At 40.3% G+C, this 17,159-nt stretch overlaps 1 protein-coding gene and 2 long non-coding RNA genes across 3 annotated transcripts; all 3 read left to right on the top strand.

Annotated features, from left to right (window-relative positions):
• The first annotated feature begins 429 nt into the window (after nt 1–429).
• LOC137877610 (uncharacterized) lies at nt 430–1,459 on the top strand. The gene is made up of 3 exons (XR_011103561.1): nt 430–476; nt 620–1,054; nt 1,169–1,459. It is a non-coding gene; the product is annotated as an uncharacterized lncRNA (long non-coding RNA).
• Nucleotides 1,460–2,363: 904 nt separating this feature from the next.
• On the top strand, nt 2,364–3,489 carry LOC137877609 (uncharacterized). Its single transcript, XR_011103560.1, has 3 exons — nt 2,364–2,410; nt 2,554–3,027; nt 3,126–3,489. It is a non-coding gene; the product is annotated as an uncharacterized lncRNA (long non-coding RNA).
• Nucleotides 3,490–6,320: 2,831 nt separating this feature from the next.
• Nucleotides 6,321–16,742, top strand: LOC137877606 (T cell receptor beta chain MC.7.G5-like). The gene is made up of 7 exons (XM_068717612.1): nt 6,321–6,393; nt 6,537–6,840; nt 13,065–13,141; nt 15,680–16,036; nt 16,146–16,166; nt 16,266–16,372; nt 16,549–16,742. The coding sequence occupies exons 1-7, from the start codon at nt 6,348–6,350 to the stop codon at nt 16,573–16,575; spliced, it is 939 nt and encodes a 312-aa protein (XP_068573713.1). The 5' UTR covers nt 6,321–6,347; the 3' UTR covers nt 16,576–16,742.
• Nucleotides 16,743–17,159: the final 417 nt, after the last annotated feature.

The raw sequence follows: 17,159 nt of genomic DNA, 5'->3' as shown, positions 1-17,159 counted from the left end.
CAGTAACAACCTAAACAAACACCAGTTCAGCCTCAACACACTCGATACAATGTATTCATATTTCACCAAATCAACAGCATGAAAGGATCATAAAAATACCAAACAACCAAAAGAAAAGCTCAGTGAAAAATAAATCAATTGAAAGAGTCCCAAGAAGTGAAAAGCAGAAAGCTAGCCAGCGTAGCCAAATGCACTGAGGAAGTCAAGACATAAATTAAATTAAATTTGACCTGATGATGGTGCTAGACTCATTTCTACACGTCATACTGTGGAACAAGATGCAGAAGCAACAGGAAGTAAAGAAAATACTACTGTATTTGTATGTACACACACACACACACACACACACACACACACACACACACACGCCCTCTTTCACCATGAGCCTAATTTTACTCTCAGGGAAATCCTTTTCTCACATCAGTGCTTGATGATGTCTTCATGTATGCTGATCTTTTTCTTCATCTGTTCTCACTGTAAGATCTCGTCCTGACTGACATAAAAGTAGTCACTATTTATATTAATATTTATATAACATGCTAAACAATCAAGATAAAAATACTTTCTTGTTTTGTTTTTTAGCATCATTAACATTTTCTAAATCTGCTTTTCTCCACAGGTCAGGTGAGCGCCGTTACATTTCAACAATCTCCTCCCCAGATAGTGGAGGAGAGCACTGAGGTCCAGATTAAGTGCAGCCATGATGATACTAACCTTGTAGTAATGTTCTGGTACCAGCAAAGACAGGACACTATGTCCATGACCCTCATTGGGTACGGATACGGGACCAGCCCCCCAAACTACGAGGGTCAGTTTGAAGAACAATTCAAGCTGACAAGAGAAGACACAGTGAAAGGAGCTCTGATCGTACTCAAAGCAAACCCGTCAACCTCGGCTGTTTATTTCTGCGCTGCTAGTACACAGTGATGTGGTTTGATGCCACTCCCTCACTAAAAACCCTCTTCACATGAGTGTGTGTCTCTTTACAGACTCTCACTGAAGGACGGGAGGATGTCTCCAACTGTGATCGGATTTCTCCTCATCTTGCTTCCATGTAATGTAATTAGCTGCAAAAGTAGCAAAAGAAATCCGGCAACTATATGAATGATTTTTTTCACTGTGGCTTCTGTATCAACTGCTTTTTTAAATCTGTGTTTTTTCCCCACAGATCATGCAGAGAGTGTGACGTTTGAGCCATCTCATCCCAGAATAGTCAACAACACAGCCGCCGTAGAAATTAAATGCAAACATAATGACAGTAATCTTAATGTAATGCTCTGGTACCAGCAAACACAGAGCGGTCTGATCCATTTAATTGGATACAGCTACACTGGCAGTGACCCCAACTATGAGAAGCAGTTTGAACATCGGTTCAAGATGACAAGACAAGACGTCCAAACAGGAGCTCTGATTGTTCCCAGTGTGAATCTATCAGACTCTGCTGTGTATTTCTGCGCTGCCAGAACACAGTGATGTGGTTTAATGTCAGCCCCTCACTAAAAACCCTGCTCTCTGTTTCTCTCTCTCATGTTCTCACGTTTAAGATCCTGAGAGGAAGGCTGCATTACAGATACATGACCTCTGACATAAACAACAGACCGATTTTAAAACCGACTGAAAACAATAATATGCTTTCTCACAGTCAGACTTTCTCAAAGAATCATGAAAGTGAGATGGATTTGATGATTGCAACATGCAGGCAAAAATGTAATTCATTTCATCAGACAAAATCAATTTCTGATTCCCACAATTTATACAAAGCAGCTGCTGCAACTTACAAAAAAATAGCTGACAATAAATAAAAATAACAAATGAGTCTTCAAGAAAGTGAACAGACCAGATGTTGAAAATAAATTGTGAGTTTTAGTGAACACCATTCTTGGTGATGTTAAATCATGTTATGAAATGAAAAGCAAAGCAGTAACAACCTCAACAAACACCAGTTCAGCCTCAACACACTCGATACAATGTATTCATATTTCACCAAATCAACAGCATGAAAGGATCATAAAAATACCAAACAACCAAAAGAAAAGCTCAGTGAAAAATAAATCAATTGAAAGAGTCCCAAGAAGTGAAAAGCAGAAAGCTAGCCAGCGTAGCCAAATGCACTGAGGAAGTCAAGACATAAATTAAATTAAATTTGACCTGATGATGGTGCTAGACTCATTTCTACACGTCATACTGTGGAACAAGATGCAGAAGCAACAGGAAGTAAAGAAAATACTACTGTATTTGTATGTACACACACACACACACACACACACACACACACACACACACACACACACACACACACACGCCCTCTTTCACCATGAGCCTAATTTTACTCTCAGGGAAATCCTTTTCTCACATCAGTGCTTGATGATGTCTTCATGTATGCTGATCTTTTTCTTCATCTGTTCTCACTGTAAGATCTCGTCCTGACTGACATAAAAGTAGTCACTATTTATATTAATATTTATATAACATGCTAAACAATCAAGATAAAAATACTTTCTTGTTTTGTTTTTTAGCATCATTAACATTTTCTAAATCTGCTTTTCTCCACAGGTCAGGTGAGCGCCGTTACATTTCAACAATCTCCTCCCCAGATAGTGGAGGAGAGCACTGAGGTCCAGATTAAGTGCAGCCATGATGATACTAACCTTGTAGTAATGTTCTGGTACCAGCAAAGACAGGACACTATGTCCATGACCCTCATTGGGTACGGATACGTGAACAGCCCAAACTACGAGGGTCAGTTTGAAGAACAATTCAAGCTGACAAGAGAAGACACAGTGAAAGGAGCTCTGATCGTACTCAAAGCAAACCCGTCAACCTCGGCTGTTTATTTCTGCGCTGCTAGTACACAGTGATGTGGTTTGATGCCACTCCCTCACTAAAAACCCTCTTCTTGCTCCTGCACACACGAGAGGTGGCGTCTCTCTTAAAGCACCATTGGAGGAAGCTGTGTTCCTCCTGCTACAGCATTAACCTGAAGGATGGCACCAGTTGTGATCGCATTTCTTCTCATCTTGCTTCAATGTAAATCATTTAGCTGCAACACAACAATATATGAATGATTTTTTCACTGTGGCTTCTGTATCAACTGCTTTTTTAAATCTGTGTGTTTTTCCCCACAGATCATGCAGAGAGTGTGACGTTTGAGCCATCTCATCCCAGAATAGTCAACGACACAGCCGCCGTAGAAATTAAATGCAAACATAATGACAGCAGTCTTAATCTAATGCTCTGGTACCAGCAAACACAGAGCGGTCTGATCCATTTAATTGGATACAGCTACACTGGCAGTGACCCCAACTATGAGAAGCAGTTTGAACATCGGTTCAAGATGACAAGACAAGACGTCCAAACAGGAGCTCTGATTGTTCCCAGTGTGAATCTATCAGACTCTGCTGTGTATTTCTGCGCTGCCAGAACACAGTGATGTGGTTTAATGTCAGCCCCTCACTAAAAACCCTGCTCTCTGTTTCTCTCTCTGATGTTCTCACGTTTAAGATCCTGAGAGGAAGGCTGCATTACAGATACATGACCTCTGACATAAACAACAGACCGATTTTAAAACCGACTGAAAACAATAATATGCTTTCTCACAGTCAGACTTTCTCAAAGAATCATGAAAGTGAGATGGATTTGATGATTGCAACATGCAGGCAAAAATGTAATTCATTTCATCAGACAAAATCAATTTCTGATTCCCACAATTTATACAAAGCAGCTGCTGCAACTTACAAAAAAATAGCTGACAATAAATAAAAACAACAAATGAATCTTCAAGAAAGTGAACAGACCAGATGTTGAAAATAAATTGTGAGTTTTAGTGAACACCATTCTTGGCACAGACAGGTCATGTTAAATCATGTTATGAAATGAAAAGCAAAGCAGTAACAACCTAAACAAACACCAGTTCAGCCTCAACACACTCGATACAATGTATTCATATTTCACCAAATCAACAGCATGAAAGGATCATAAAAATACCAAACAACCAAAAGAAAAGCTCAGTGAAAAATAAATCAATTGAAAGAGTCCCAAGAAGTGAAAAGCAGAAAGCTAGCCAGCGTAGCCAAATGCACTGAGGAAGTCAAGACATAAATTAAATTAAATTTGACCTGATGATGGTGCTAGACTCATTTCTACACGTCATACTGTGGAACAAGATGCAGAAGCAACAGGAAGTAAAGAAAATACTACTGTATTTGTATGTACACACACACACACACACACACACACACACACACACACACAAACACACACACACACACACACACACACGCCCTCTTTCACCATGAGCCTAATTTTACTCTCAGGGAAATACTTTTCTCACATCAGTGCTTGATGATGTCTTCATGTATGCTGATCTTTTTCTTCATCTGTTCTCACTGTAAGATCTCGTCCTGACTGACATAAAAGTAGTCACTATTTATATTAATATTTATATAACATGCTAAACAATCAAGATAAAAATACTTTCTTGTTTTGTTTTTTTTAGCATCATTAACATTTTCTAAATCTGATTTTCTCCACAGGTCAGGTGAGCGCCGTTACATTTCAACAATCTCCTCCCCAGATAGTGGAGGAGAGCACTGAGGTCCAGATTAAGTGCAGCCATGATGATGCTAACCTTCAATCAATGCTCTGGTACCAGCAAAGACAGGACACTATGTCCATGACCCTCATTGGGTACGGATACGTGAACAGCCCCCCAAACTACGAGGGTCAGTTTGAAGAACAATTCAAGCTGACAAGAGAAGACACAGTGAAAGGAGCTCTGATCGTACTCAAAGCAAACCCGTCAACCTCGGCTGTTTATTTCTGCGCTGCTAGTACACAGTGATGTGGTTTGATGCCACTCCCTCACTAAAAACCCTCTTCTTGCTCCTGCACACACGAGAGGTGGCGTCTCTCTTAAAGCACCATTGGAGGAAGCTGTGTTCCTCCTGCTACAGCATTAACCTGAAGGATGGCACCAGTTGTGATCGCATTTCTTCTCATCTTGCTTCAATGTAAATCATTTAGCTGCAACACAACAATATATGAATGATTTTTTCACTGTGGCTTCTGCATCAACTGCTTTTTTTAAATCTGTGTTTTTCCCCACAGATCATGCAGAGAGTGTGACGTTTGAGCCATCTCATCCCAGAATAGTCAACGACACAGCCGCCGTAGAAATTAAATGCAAACATAATGACAGTAATCTTAATTTAATGCTCTGGTACCAGCAAACACAGAGCGGTCTGATCCATTTAATTGGATACAGCTACACTGGCAGTGTCCCCAACTTTGAGAAGCAGTTTGAACATCGGTTCAAGATGACAAGACAAGACGTCCAAACAGGAGCTCTGATTGTTCCCAGTGTGAATCTATCAGACTCTGCTGTGTATTTCTGCGCTGCCAGAACACAGTGATGTGGTTTAATGTCAGCCCCTCACTAAAAACCCTGCTCTCTGTTTCTCTCTCTCATGTTCTCACGTTTAAGATCCTGAGAGGAAGGCTGCATTACAGATACATGACCTCTGACATAAACAACAGACCGATTTTAAAACCGACTGAAAACAATAATATGCTTTCTCACAGTCAGACTTTCTCAAAGAATCATGAAAGTGAGATGGATTTGATGATTGCAACATGCAGGCAAAAATGTAATTCATTTCATCAGACAAAATCAATTTCTGATTCTCACAATTTATACAAAGCAGCTGCTGCAATTTACAAAAAAAAAATAGCTGACAATAAATAAAAATAACAAATGAGTCTTCAAGAAAGTGAACAGACCAGATGTTGAAAATAAAGAGTGAGTTTTAGTGAACACCATTCTTGGTGATGTTAAATCATGTTAAGAAATGAAAAGCAAAGCAGTAACAACCTAAACAAACACCAGTTCAGCCTCAACACACTCGATACAATGTATTCATATTTCACCAAATCAACAGCATGAAAGGATCATAAAAATACCAAACAACCAAAAGAAAAGCTCAGTGAAAAATAAATCAATTGAAAGAGTCCCAAGAAGTGAAAAGCAGAAAGCTAGCCAGCGTAGCCAAATGCACTGAGGAAGTCAAGACATAAATTAAATTAAATTTGACCTGATGATGGTGCTAGACTCATTTCTACACGTCATACTGTGGAACAAGATGCAGAAGCAACAGGAAGTAAAGAAAATACTACTGTATTTGTATGTACACACACACACACACACACACACACACACACACACACACACACACACACACACACACACACACACACACACACACACACACACACACACACACACACACGCCCTCTTTCACCCTGAGCCTAACTTTACTCTCAGGGAAATACTTTTCTCACATCAGTGCTTGATGATGTCTTCATGTATGCTGATCTTTTTCTTCATCTGTTCTCACTGTAAGATCTCGTCCTGACTGACATAAAAGTAGTCACTATTTATATTAATAATTATATAACATGCTAAACAATCAAGATAATAATACTTTCTTGTTTTGTTTTTTAGCATCATTGACATTTTATAAATCTGCTTTTCTCCACAGGTCAGGTGAGCGCCATTACATTTCAACAATCTCCTCCCCAGATAGTGGAGGAGAGCACTGAGGTCCAGATTAAGTGCAGCCATAATGATACTAGCCTTCTAACAATGCTCTGGTACCAGCAAAGACAGGACACTATGTCCATGACCCTCATTGGGTACGGATACGGGACCAGCCCCCCAAACTACGAGGGTCAGTTTGAAGAACAATTCAAGCTGACAAGAGAAGACACAGTGAAAGGAGCTCTGATCGTACTCAAAGCAAACCCGTCAACCTCGGCTGTTTATTTCTGCGCTGCTAGTACACAGTGATGTGGTTTGATGCCACTCCCTCACTAAAAACCCTCTTCTTGCTCCTGCACACACGAGAGGTGGCGTCTCTCTTAAAGCACCATTGGAGGAAGCTGTGTTCCTCCTGCTACAGCATTAACCTGAAGGATGGCACCAGTTGTGATCGCATTTCTTCTCATCTTGCTTCAATGTAAATCATTTAGCTGCAACACAACAATATATGAATGATTTTTTCACTGTGGCTTCTGTATCAACTGCTTTTTTAAATCTGTGTTTTTCCCCACAGATCATGCAGAGAGTGTGACGTTTGAGCCATCTCATCCCAGAATAGTCAACGACACAGCCGCCGTAGAAATTAAATGCAAACATAATGACAGCAGTCTTAATCTAATGCTCTGGTACCAGCAAACACAGAGCGGTCTGATTCATTTAATTGGATACAGCTACACTGGCAGTGACCCCAACTATGAGAAGCAGTTTGAACATCGGTTCAAGATGACAAGACAAGACGTCCAAACAGGAGCTCTGATTGTTCCCAGTGTGAATCTATCAGACTCTGCTGTGTATTTCTGCGCTGCCAGAACACAGTGATGTGGTTTAATGTCAGCCCCTCACTAAAAACCCTGCTCTCTGTTTCTCTCTCTGATGTTCTCATGATCATGAGAGTGACAGTTGACTCAGTAGCTCTCAGTATGAAGGAGATACATTTGCATAAGTATACAAAACAAACAAAAGTTATAAACTAAGCAAATAAGCAAACTTAAACATACATGTAAAAAGGCATAAGTAAGAACTATGCACTGTGTAGGCCTATAAAGGTCATTTGTTCTACACCTGCACTGGACTATTATTTACATATTGCACAGTGTGTGTTAAATTATAACATTCATCTATAGAGCGATCTAATATTTTCGTATTGCAGTGCCAAACCATCACCATTCAAGCCAAATAAAAATGATGTTCAGCAAATCCACAATCATTGTCAATTCCAATACAAATGTTGCACGTAGATCGACAACAGCGACCTCTAAGGGCGACAATTTGCAGCTTTAGATCGGCCCAGCAACTGTTAGCTCAGCCACGTGTTAGTTAAACCAAGAATACAAAGACAGTAAACAAAGTCCAAACATCAACTCACGTGTCAGCACAAGAAACAAAGGCTTACCTTTGGCCAAGTCTGTGAGGAGAGAAGCGACAGGAGAACTGACTCACACTAACTGTAGAACATGTTTATGGCGGACTCTTTGGCGGCTTAATACACTAAATGATTCCTTAATTGGTTCTGTTGAGAAGTGGACGGCCAGCGTGGCGGAACAGAGTGGGCGGGGCAAAGTCAGTGTAAAAAAACCCGCCTAATCAGGATTGACCAATGACGTTCCACCAAGGCCCACAGGTGTGTTCATCGAGCCTCATTCATGCCATACACCAGAAAGATGCACATTAAAGCAAAGTTAAGAAATAATTGTTCACATTATCAATCAATGCACAATTTACAACGCAGTCGATCCTCATGTTGAAGAAGCTGGAAGTGAAAAATGTTTGGCATTTTTTCTTGATCATTAAATCAAAAATGCTCCTTTTGATTAATTGTTTTAGCTACAATTGTTACATTCAAACTATTTGACTATATAATAGCAGTTAAAGATGGAGCTGAACTATCTATTAATGTAAGATAGAACTTAATTTATCCGGAGGGAATTTGTTATAAAACAGTTGCTGTACAAAGTAGGAAAATATTTTAAAAATTACATTAAATATGCACAATAAATAAAACAATATTTTCATTATCAAATAGTCTGTAATTTATTTTTTCGCTTCATTAATTGTCAATTTCGTACCGACAGTCGAAAACATGAAGCTATTTAACTATGATACAGCACTGAAAAATAGTAAATATGAATCAATTATCAAAATAGTTGTCAGTTAATTTTCTGTCGATCAATAAACAGAGAAGTTGAATGTTTCAGCACAAATAAAATCATGTTTAAACATTCTTTTATGTTTATCAAATAGATTCCTGGAGAATCGTCGCTACATTATCTTAAACAAAAGTACAACACAAGAGATTAGAGCACATAAGACAAGAAAATATTGTTTATTGTTTGTGATAAATTCATGATTTAAAAAGCATTTATACATTCCAGTTTATCTTAGCACTGAGCAGAGAAGCACCACCCTACCATAAATACTATCAACAAAATGCGTCTCAGTTTTAAAGGTAGAATGTACATTGATGAAGATGTTCTGAATACCGTTTCAGATGCTGACAAAACAAAGTACTGGCAACCTCAGTCTAAAAGCACAAGACAGCCTCCAAAGTCTCATTTCATAACCACTGATTGGGAATAACAGTCAGTCCCAATTATGTCATGTGATCACGTGACCTCGTGGTATATGTGTGCCGAACAGAGTGATGCGTGACTCATTCAGCTGGGAGGAGGCTCATCGCCGACACGTTTACCACAGTCCTTTATCTGTCGCTTCTCTTACACTCAGGTGGGTTTTGTGTGTTAACTCACTATGGATGTGCTCACTAACACACACTTCCCACCCGTCGTATATTTCTGGGAGTTCACAGTTCTGTAGGTCGAGGTGAGGCACAGTAAAAACATCATCCTTCGTTGTGCCGCAGGTCTCACGGTTGTTGTTCTTCAGTCCGGAGATCAGACGTCCCACCCGGGACTCACGGTGAACTTTGAGTGCAACATGGGTCCAGGGTTGAGCATGGGCAGCCAAACCATGTCGTGGTACCGACAAACCCACCACGGAGGTCCACTGGAGTTCCTCACCAAAGAGCACGACCGAACCGCGGGGCGCTTCCAGTCGTCCATCGACGCTCCCAAAAACAGCTTCTCTCTCAACATCACTGAGCTGCTCCTGAATGACAGCAGCACCTACTACTGTGCTGCCAGTCACAGTGATGCACGCGGGCCAGACAGTCATACACAAATCTGTGTGGGTGGCTGTCACAGACGGCTCACAGGCAGGAAGGAGCTGTGGCTTGTTTGGTTTTTTCTATTAAATTAGTGGAACAATAAAGAAAAAAAGAGCAACTGATCCAGTAGGGCAGGGTACGGCACACTGGGGCTACTTTATGTATGCATACAGTATAAGGGCTGCATGATATGAGGAAAATATTAAAGAACGTTGTTGAATATCGTGATAATGATAAATAAACAGATCTTAAAGTCTTCTCAGTTCTGCCTTCTTCAAACTGCTAAAAGGCAACAATTTGCTTGTTGAATTAAAAAATATAAAAAGGGAATTCATTTCCAACATCTTTTTAAACAAATTGATCTGAACACAAAAGGAACCAATACAAATAAAAACAACGACAGTGACATATTAAAGTGCAGATGAGTGCAATCATTGAGTGTGTATTGAGAAAGTTGACATTGGATGGCGAACTAATGCATGACTCATCATTATTTCCTCATGTAAAATCCATGACACCAGTTTGTTTCTCTTGAATACGTATTATTATATATGTGATAATAAGAGAGGAGTTCAGGAACTCTGAACCTGCAGTTGCTGCTCCGTGTCCACTAGAAGCCTGAGGCTCTGTATGAACCTGTGAAACAACATGAATGAGTTCCTGGTGAAAAGGGGAGGATCAGAGCATATTTCAGAAGTTGTGATTGTAGCAGGACGGCGAGTTACACCTGCAGCCGGTCCGCCTGATAGAAGGCAATAGAGTCCGATTTTATTTACTCTGAACAACAATAAAATCACTGCAACAATGACACGCTTCTGGGTTGCAGTTCTAATCTTCTTGAGTAAGAACATTTAAATTAAGTTAAATGAAAACTGTTTTTGTTTTTTTTAGTTATGGTTTGTTTACTTCTCTTTTTTCTTGTTTTCCAGATTCCTCCTTCTGTGTAAAAATTCAGCAGCCTCCATCTTTATTCAGCCGTGAAGGAGACCCGGCTGTAACTTTGCAGTGTGAACAAGATACCGCGGATAATTACTACATGTACTGGTACAGACAAGGCAGCAGTGGGAGAATACAGCTGGTGACATTTTCTCACGGCAAAGACACGGGGAGCATTGAAGCTCCTTTCAACGACTCCAAGTACACCATGTCCAGGCCTGCGCTGCTTCGCTCCTCTCTGCAGATCCACCCTGTTGAGGCCGGAGACTCAGCTGTGTTTTACTGTGCCTCCAGTGCAGCACAATGGTTCAGGAAGCCTGAGCAGCTCCACAAAAACCTCAAGAAGAAACCAGGAAGAGAGGACAGGGAGGAGGGATGAACGAGGAGGGTTAATGTCTGTAGCAGCATGACAGGCGACTTACATCAATGTGACAAGAATATAATGAAGGGGAACATCAGCCAGAAATGAAAACAGCATGAGAAACTCCACTAGTTGATGAAAGGTATAAGGAACCGCCTCTCCACAGATCAGTGACGTTCCTGCAACACCACAAAGCTGATCAGCTCAGATAAATGAGCAGGTGTTCACATTTTAAGGCTTGTACATCCCGCACCAACACCGTTTTCCTCTACAGTGTCTCATCTGTGTCGCTCTGTGCTCAAGTCTACACTCTCATATTATACACATCTGTGTGCAGCTTATCAAGTAGAGGTTATCGCGCACTGACCTCTACAGGGTCCGTGTGGGATTGCACTGAGACGCGGTCGTTAAAAGCGAGGTCATCACAGAACGTAGAAGGGGAGGTCGGTGTTGTTATAGTCAGCTGCTCGTGATGACTTTCAGCATGGTTACGTTCATTATTTCTCATTTATTGGTTTATTTGATAAGGGACAGTTCACATTCATAAAAACATTGCTGTAAATGTGCCAGAGTTAAAGCCAAGAGGCTATTTTTTTTCATCTGTCGTCCCAAAGCAGATGTTACAAAGTAAACCTAAAAGCAGAATAGAAGTTATGCAATATTGACCCTTTACAATGCGTGCAGAAACAATGAAAGAAGTGAGAACATTAATATAAGTAGTATCATCATTCAGGAGACTCTTATACTACTAACAAGACATGCAACACACACAAAGCAAATACAATGAGGGACAACTATGTTGAATAGAAACATGGACTAAAGACAGGATTATGCTAAATTGTTAGACACTAAAAAACTTCCATGTTAAGTAGAATTAAAGGGACACAAACCATTATTGATATTCATGTAGTTTAATGATACTATTAATTAAAGGTCAGGTTTTTTAGGGAGTGATACAACACAGTGAACAGACCCATGCTACATGTCATAGCATTTAAGCTAAATGTTATCTGCAAAGATTGTCCTTAGAGTAAAGTAAGAATTATCTGTAGGTTCATCACGACAAAGTGACACTTTTCACATTACACAATGTTCCTCAGTAAATCCTCTACGTAAATGTGCGTCTCCTCAGCTCACTGGTTCCTGGGTGGATGAAGAGGTGTGACCAGCAGAGACGTCACTCCCTCTGAACACCTCCAAACAAACAAAGACCAGTTTCCCTCTTCCTTCCCAGCGCTCTTGCTTCTTTTCTTAGCCTCCCCAGAAATAGCAGCAGTCAGGGTTGGAGGCCGCTCAGCCGCCAGTCAGCCCGACCCGAACAGCTGCTCTCTCACACGGAGAGAGATGGAGGCTGAGATACGGAGACGCTGGGTGGGGGAAGGAGAGAGGAGGGAACGAAAGAGACTTCAGGTTTTTGTGTGATGCTTTTTCACCGTGGGGACAGGGGGCCACGGTGATACAATCCTATAGAGCCGCTGTACAAAAACCTCCTCCCATTGACGCCCATTGTGTAGACTGCTACATGCTACCTGGGACACTTGGAAGAGCAGAAAAATCAAGAATCTGAAGGTGTGTAAGCTGTCAGGACACACTGGAACTGGAAAGTCAACATTAATTGAAAAATTGGTTGAAAATGAGCTTAAAAAAAACAAGTTTTAAATCATATGTGGAGCACTGGGATGCTTCTTTTATTCATCCTGACAAAAGCAAGATATTTGGACATTATGAAGCTCATCCTGCATGTTGAAGCCTTCTTCATCCTCTGGATTATTACACTGTGCTTCACCATGAGGGTTATGGAACGTTTTGAGACTTTTTGGTAGAGGAGACATTCAGTGTGACACTGGATCTGAAGCTTACTTTGGAAAGGGAACAAAACTCACTGTTTTGGGTAAGTAGCATCTGTCACTGCTGCAGTTCACTGGTACAAACTCACAATAGTTGAAATGTCGGTTTGAAAGTGAAGACACTAAACTGTTGTTGTTAAAAGCTGAAATATTGAGCTGAAGTGAAAACACTGTGACCTACAATGATCCTGCTTACTTTGGCCAAGGAACCAAACTGACTGTTCTCGGTAAATACTTCAGTTTATTACTGAGTTGTGTTAAATGTCACATTGCTGTGGAGTCTTAGTATAAACAGAAGTATTGGTAAAAACCTTCCAAAGATAATTGTGGTAGAGAAAGACTCAGGAGTTTCATGCTCAGTATTTCTGCACTGTGACAATGCAAAAGAGGCTTACTTTGGAAAAGGAACCAAACTGACTGTTCTGGGTGAGTCAAGGATGGTTCAGATGGAACCAATGTAATAACATGTGTCATTGGGGTCATGCATTAAGAAATACATTATTATTAATGTACCTTTTAGTTCAAGTTCAGCTCAGTGGTTTTTGATGTTAAGCTTCACCGCTGTGCCAATTCTGAAGCTTATTTCGGCCAGGGAACTAAACTGACTGTTCTCGGTAAGTAAGACTTGTAATACAATAAAGAACATTTGAAAGCAAATAAATTCAAAGACGCAGAGTAAAAGCAGCATGTTGTGCTGTTTTGAGCACTGATCAAGCTCACTGTGACTCTGGTAGTGGTGAAGCTTTCTTCGGTGGAGGAACTAAGTTAACAGTTTTAGGTAAGAAATATACTTTCTATATACAGTCGTTGATAAAGTCTACGGCCAGACAGCGGAACAAATGTAACAAGCTCTGTAATTGGAGTCGTTCCTAAACAAACTTTATGTACCCGACCTTCTGTTCGGAGCTTTTTGCTCCTGAGCTTAAACACTGTGTCAGTACGAAGCCTATTTCGGTCAGGGAACTAAACTAACTGTTCTCGGTAAGTAAACCGTCAAGGTAAGAAAACATTCAAAGTTCATTAAATACTGCTCAGGTAGGATATTGCTGATGTGTCTTGGATACTGTTAATTCACTCTAAAGCTCGACTGACTCCTAACAAGCAGAGATTAAACCATGATTATTGCTGTTCCTGGTATAAATCATCCTAAAATAGTCACAAATGCATGTAGATGTTTAAGAGGTGAAGGTCAGTAGAGGAACATTTGACTCTTTTGCAAACTAAAGTAGATTAAATTCTTGAAGTTGTCAAAGAGGGACAGCGTTGGAATAGTGGCTCAGATAAAGAGGCAGCTGGAAGAGGTTTTGTATCAGTGGAAAGTCTCTGTGCTCCTACACCGAGGCTTACTTTGGAGCTGGAACTAAACTCACCGTTTTAGGTAAGAAAACCTGCACAGAAACGTCCCAGACGAGACGACTATCGGCCTGTTTGTGTGTTAAGATTATAGTCAATACTAAGATTTGATTCAATAGACATATTTGATAGTAGTGAACAAAAGTGTACAAAGTGTAAAATGTGAAAGAAGTTATCTTAGTAAGTTAGTCTGTGCCAGTAGAAACCAGCGTTGTCTATGTTCTCCAGTAAACGTACAGCAGCAAGAAAACATTTGGCTCTACGCCCAGATTATTCCTCTAAAGCCAGTTCTTATCAGCGCTGTGAAACACTGTGAGTTCACAGTCGGAGGCTTACTTTGGAGCTGGAACTAAACTCACCGTTCTAGGTAAGACAGTTAGAATGATTTGATATATACAGACGTATCCTATCAAAAGATATCACAGAGAATGATATCAAAATAAATTTGCTACCAGTTATGTTTGTTTAATCTCATGCTCTTAAATGGACCTTAAATTAGCAGTTCAATAATATTGAGATTTCATTTGGTGGAAGCCTTTCTCTTAAGTTTTGTGCACACAGTTAAACGTTTTTAGCTAAGCTGAAGAAAAGAAAAAAGAGCACAAAGTCAGTGGACAGCGTTCAGCGCTGAAGCCTGAGCAGTTTTTCTTGTATAGCCTCGTATCAGTGTGAACTACGACCCTGCTTACTTTGGCAGTGGCACCAGACTGACGGTGTTGGGTAAGAAAATGACAAAAATAAAATAAAATGACATGTATAAATGTTTGTTCCTGAGCTTCATTGATCCTAAATCTGCTGATTTACTGAGTAAATAATGTTAAGTATTGTATTCAGTGACTGCTGTGTAGGTTTGTTGTCAAAAGTGCCAAAGAAAATGTAAAAATCGACGCAATACGATAAATCTCTCAATTGTACAGCAGAAAAAAAGTTGCATTAGCTCCAGACGCCTACTTTGTTAGGTTAAGTCATTAGTGACTAAACCTTTTGCACTAAAAGTATCCTCGACAGCCAACATTGTCTCACTCATACAACAGTGCTTCTTTACTTGGTCAAGAAGTAAACGGAAAAAAAAAAAAGAGTATTTTTTTGAATATCTGTGACATACATGGTGATTGTTGTACTGTATGTGTACTTGTTGGCAAAAGAAAACCAGCCAAGCTAAGTTTAATCAGCTGCTGTAGTCAGTTTTTCACACGCCAGTCAGCGGTGTGCTCCAGCAGCTTGCCTGCTTATTTCGGAGAGGGAACCAAACTGACAGTTCTTGGTAAGATAATAAAGAATTGTTCATTGCTTCGAAGAGAACAAAAACAGCCATGTTGTTACTGTTGTTGTTAGATGTAAGATGTTTCAGGTTTCTCTTTGGATCTGCAGGACTTTGACCGTGCAGCTTTAATTTAGTGTTTCATGTCCTTTTGTCCTTGCAGAACCAGGAATTAATATCACCGCACCAACAGTCCAAGTGCTTCCACCTTCACCAAAGGAGTGGGAGAATAAAGACAGGAACGACAACACAAAGAAGAACAAGACCATTGTTTGTGTGGCCACTGGATTCTACCCAGACCATGTCAGTGTAGACTGGAAGATCGACAGGAAGAATGTCACCGACGGTGTGGCAACCGACAGCGCTGCCCTCCGGAAAAACGAGTCTTACATAATCACCAGCAGGCTGAGGGTCCCTTTCAAATACTGGTTCACACTCAACAAAGAGTTCACCTGCACCGTCAGCTTCTTCAATGGGACGCATAATGAACTTTATTCAGACTCAGTCTATGGGGTAGAAGGTAGGTTTCATTTGAAACTCAGAAATGACCTCAACATGTTCTCTTTGCAACTGGAACTACATCAACAACCATCTGTGTAACGCTTTTCTTCTTCTTCTTCTTCCATCAGCTAAAGGAGTCCTGACAAGAGGTACGTATCATTCTGTGTTTCTGAACACCTCACTGCCTCACTATTCAGAGTCCTGTTTGGTCTTTGAATCGTGTCACTAAATGTTTGAACTTTCTGCAGAGAAATATTTGAAGATCACACAGAATGCCAAACTCTCCTACGCTGTTCTCATCTTCAAGAGCAGCATCTATGGAGCCTTCGTGGTGTTCTTGGTGTGGAAGCTTCAGGTTTGTTCCACATGATCTCCATGTTGTTTCCCGTCCCTTCACCTTTTATCCAAACATGCACACATTCTATTATTCGTCCTGTAAAAACAGGCTTTGTACATTTTAATATGTGAATGAAGGAGTAATAAGAAAGAGCTTGTGACGTTATGACATTGTGTCCTTTCTGTCGGTTGCAGAGTTCAGCCGGGAAGCAGAAGGACTGAGAGCGGAGCTGAAGCCTGAACGGACTTCATCTTTCTGTAAATAGAATTTATCGATGTATTTGCACAGCTTTTTATGTCACAGCATATTTGCGTTCATAAAGAAATTAGCCAATAATATGTTCCTAACATCTTGATTTTCTTCTCAATAAAAAGTACGTCAGATTGAATGACTTATTGATTTTGATCTATATTTGTCCAAAAAAAAATGACGATCAAGTTTACATACAGTATCAATCTAAATCAGAAAAGTTTACGCAATAACCTTCATTTCAGTGTAAACTTTTACACGAGCAGATCTTAGGATTAAGCAGATCTATATCGACATCAGTCAGTCGCTCCAAACTGTGCTGATGTGCAGCTGTGCTGCTCTCACATCTCCTCAGACACCGATCATCACTTTTTCCACAAATGGTTTGAGATATTTTTAGCCGAACGACCTTTTCTGCCTCTTTTCTGAGAAATCCGTTATTTCTCATCTACATAATGTTGAAACGTCTCAGCTCAGGGAAACTTCAAAAGCAGCTTCATTTGAGTCATGACCTTTTCCAACAAGCAAACAGAGAGGTGACTTCAGTCTCCGGTTA

The sequence above is a fragment of the Cebidichthys violaceus genome, unplaced genomic scaffold, assembly GCF_023349555.1.
Source record: "Cebidichthys violaceus isolate CVI_PGR_0920_01 unplaced genomic scaffold, fCebVio1.0.p SCAF_22, whole genome shotgun sequence".
NCBI lineage: Eukaryota > Metazoa > Chordata > Actinopteri > Perciformes > Stichaeidae > Cebidichthys > Cebidichthys violaceus.
This window is presented reverse-complemented; position numbering and strand designations above follow the sequence as displayed.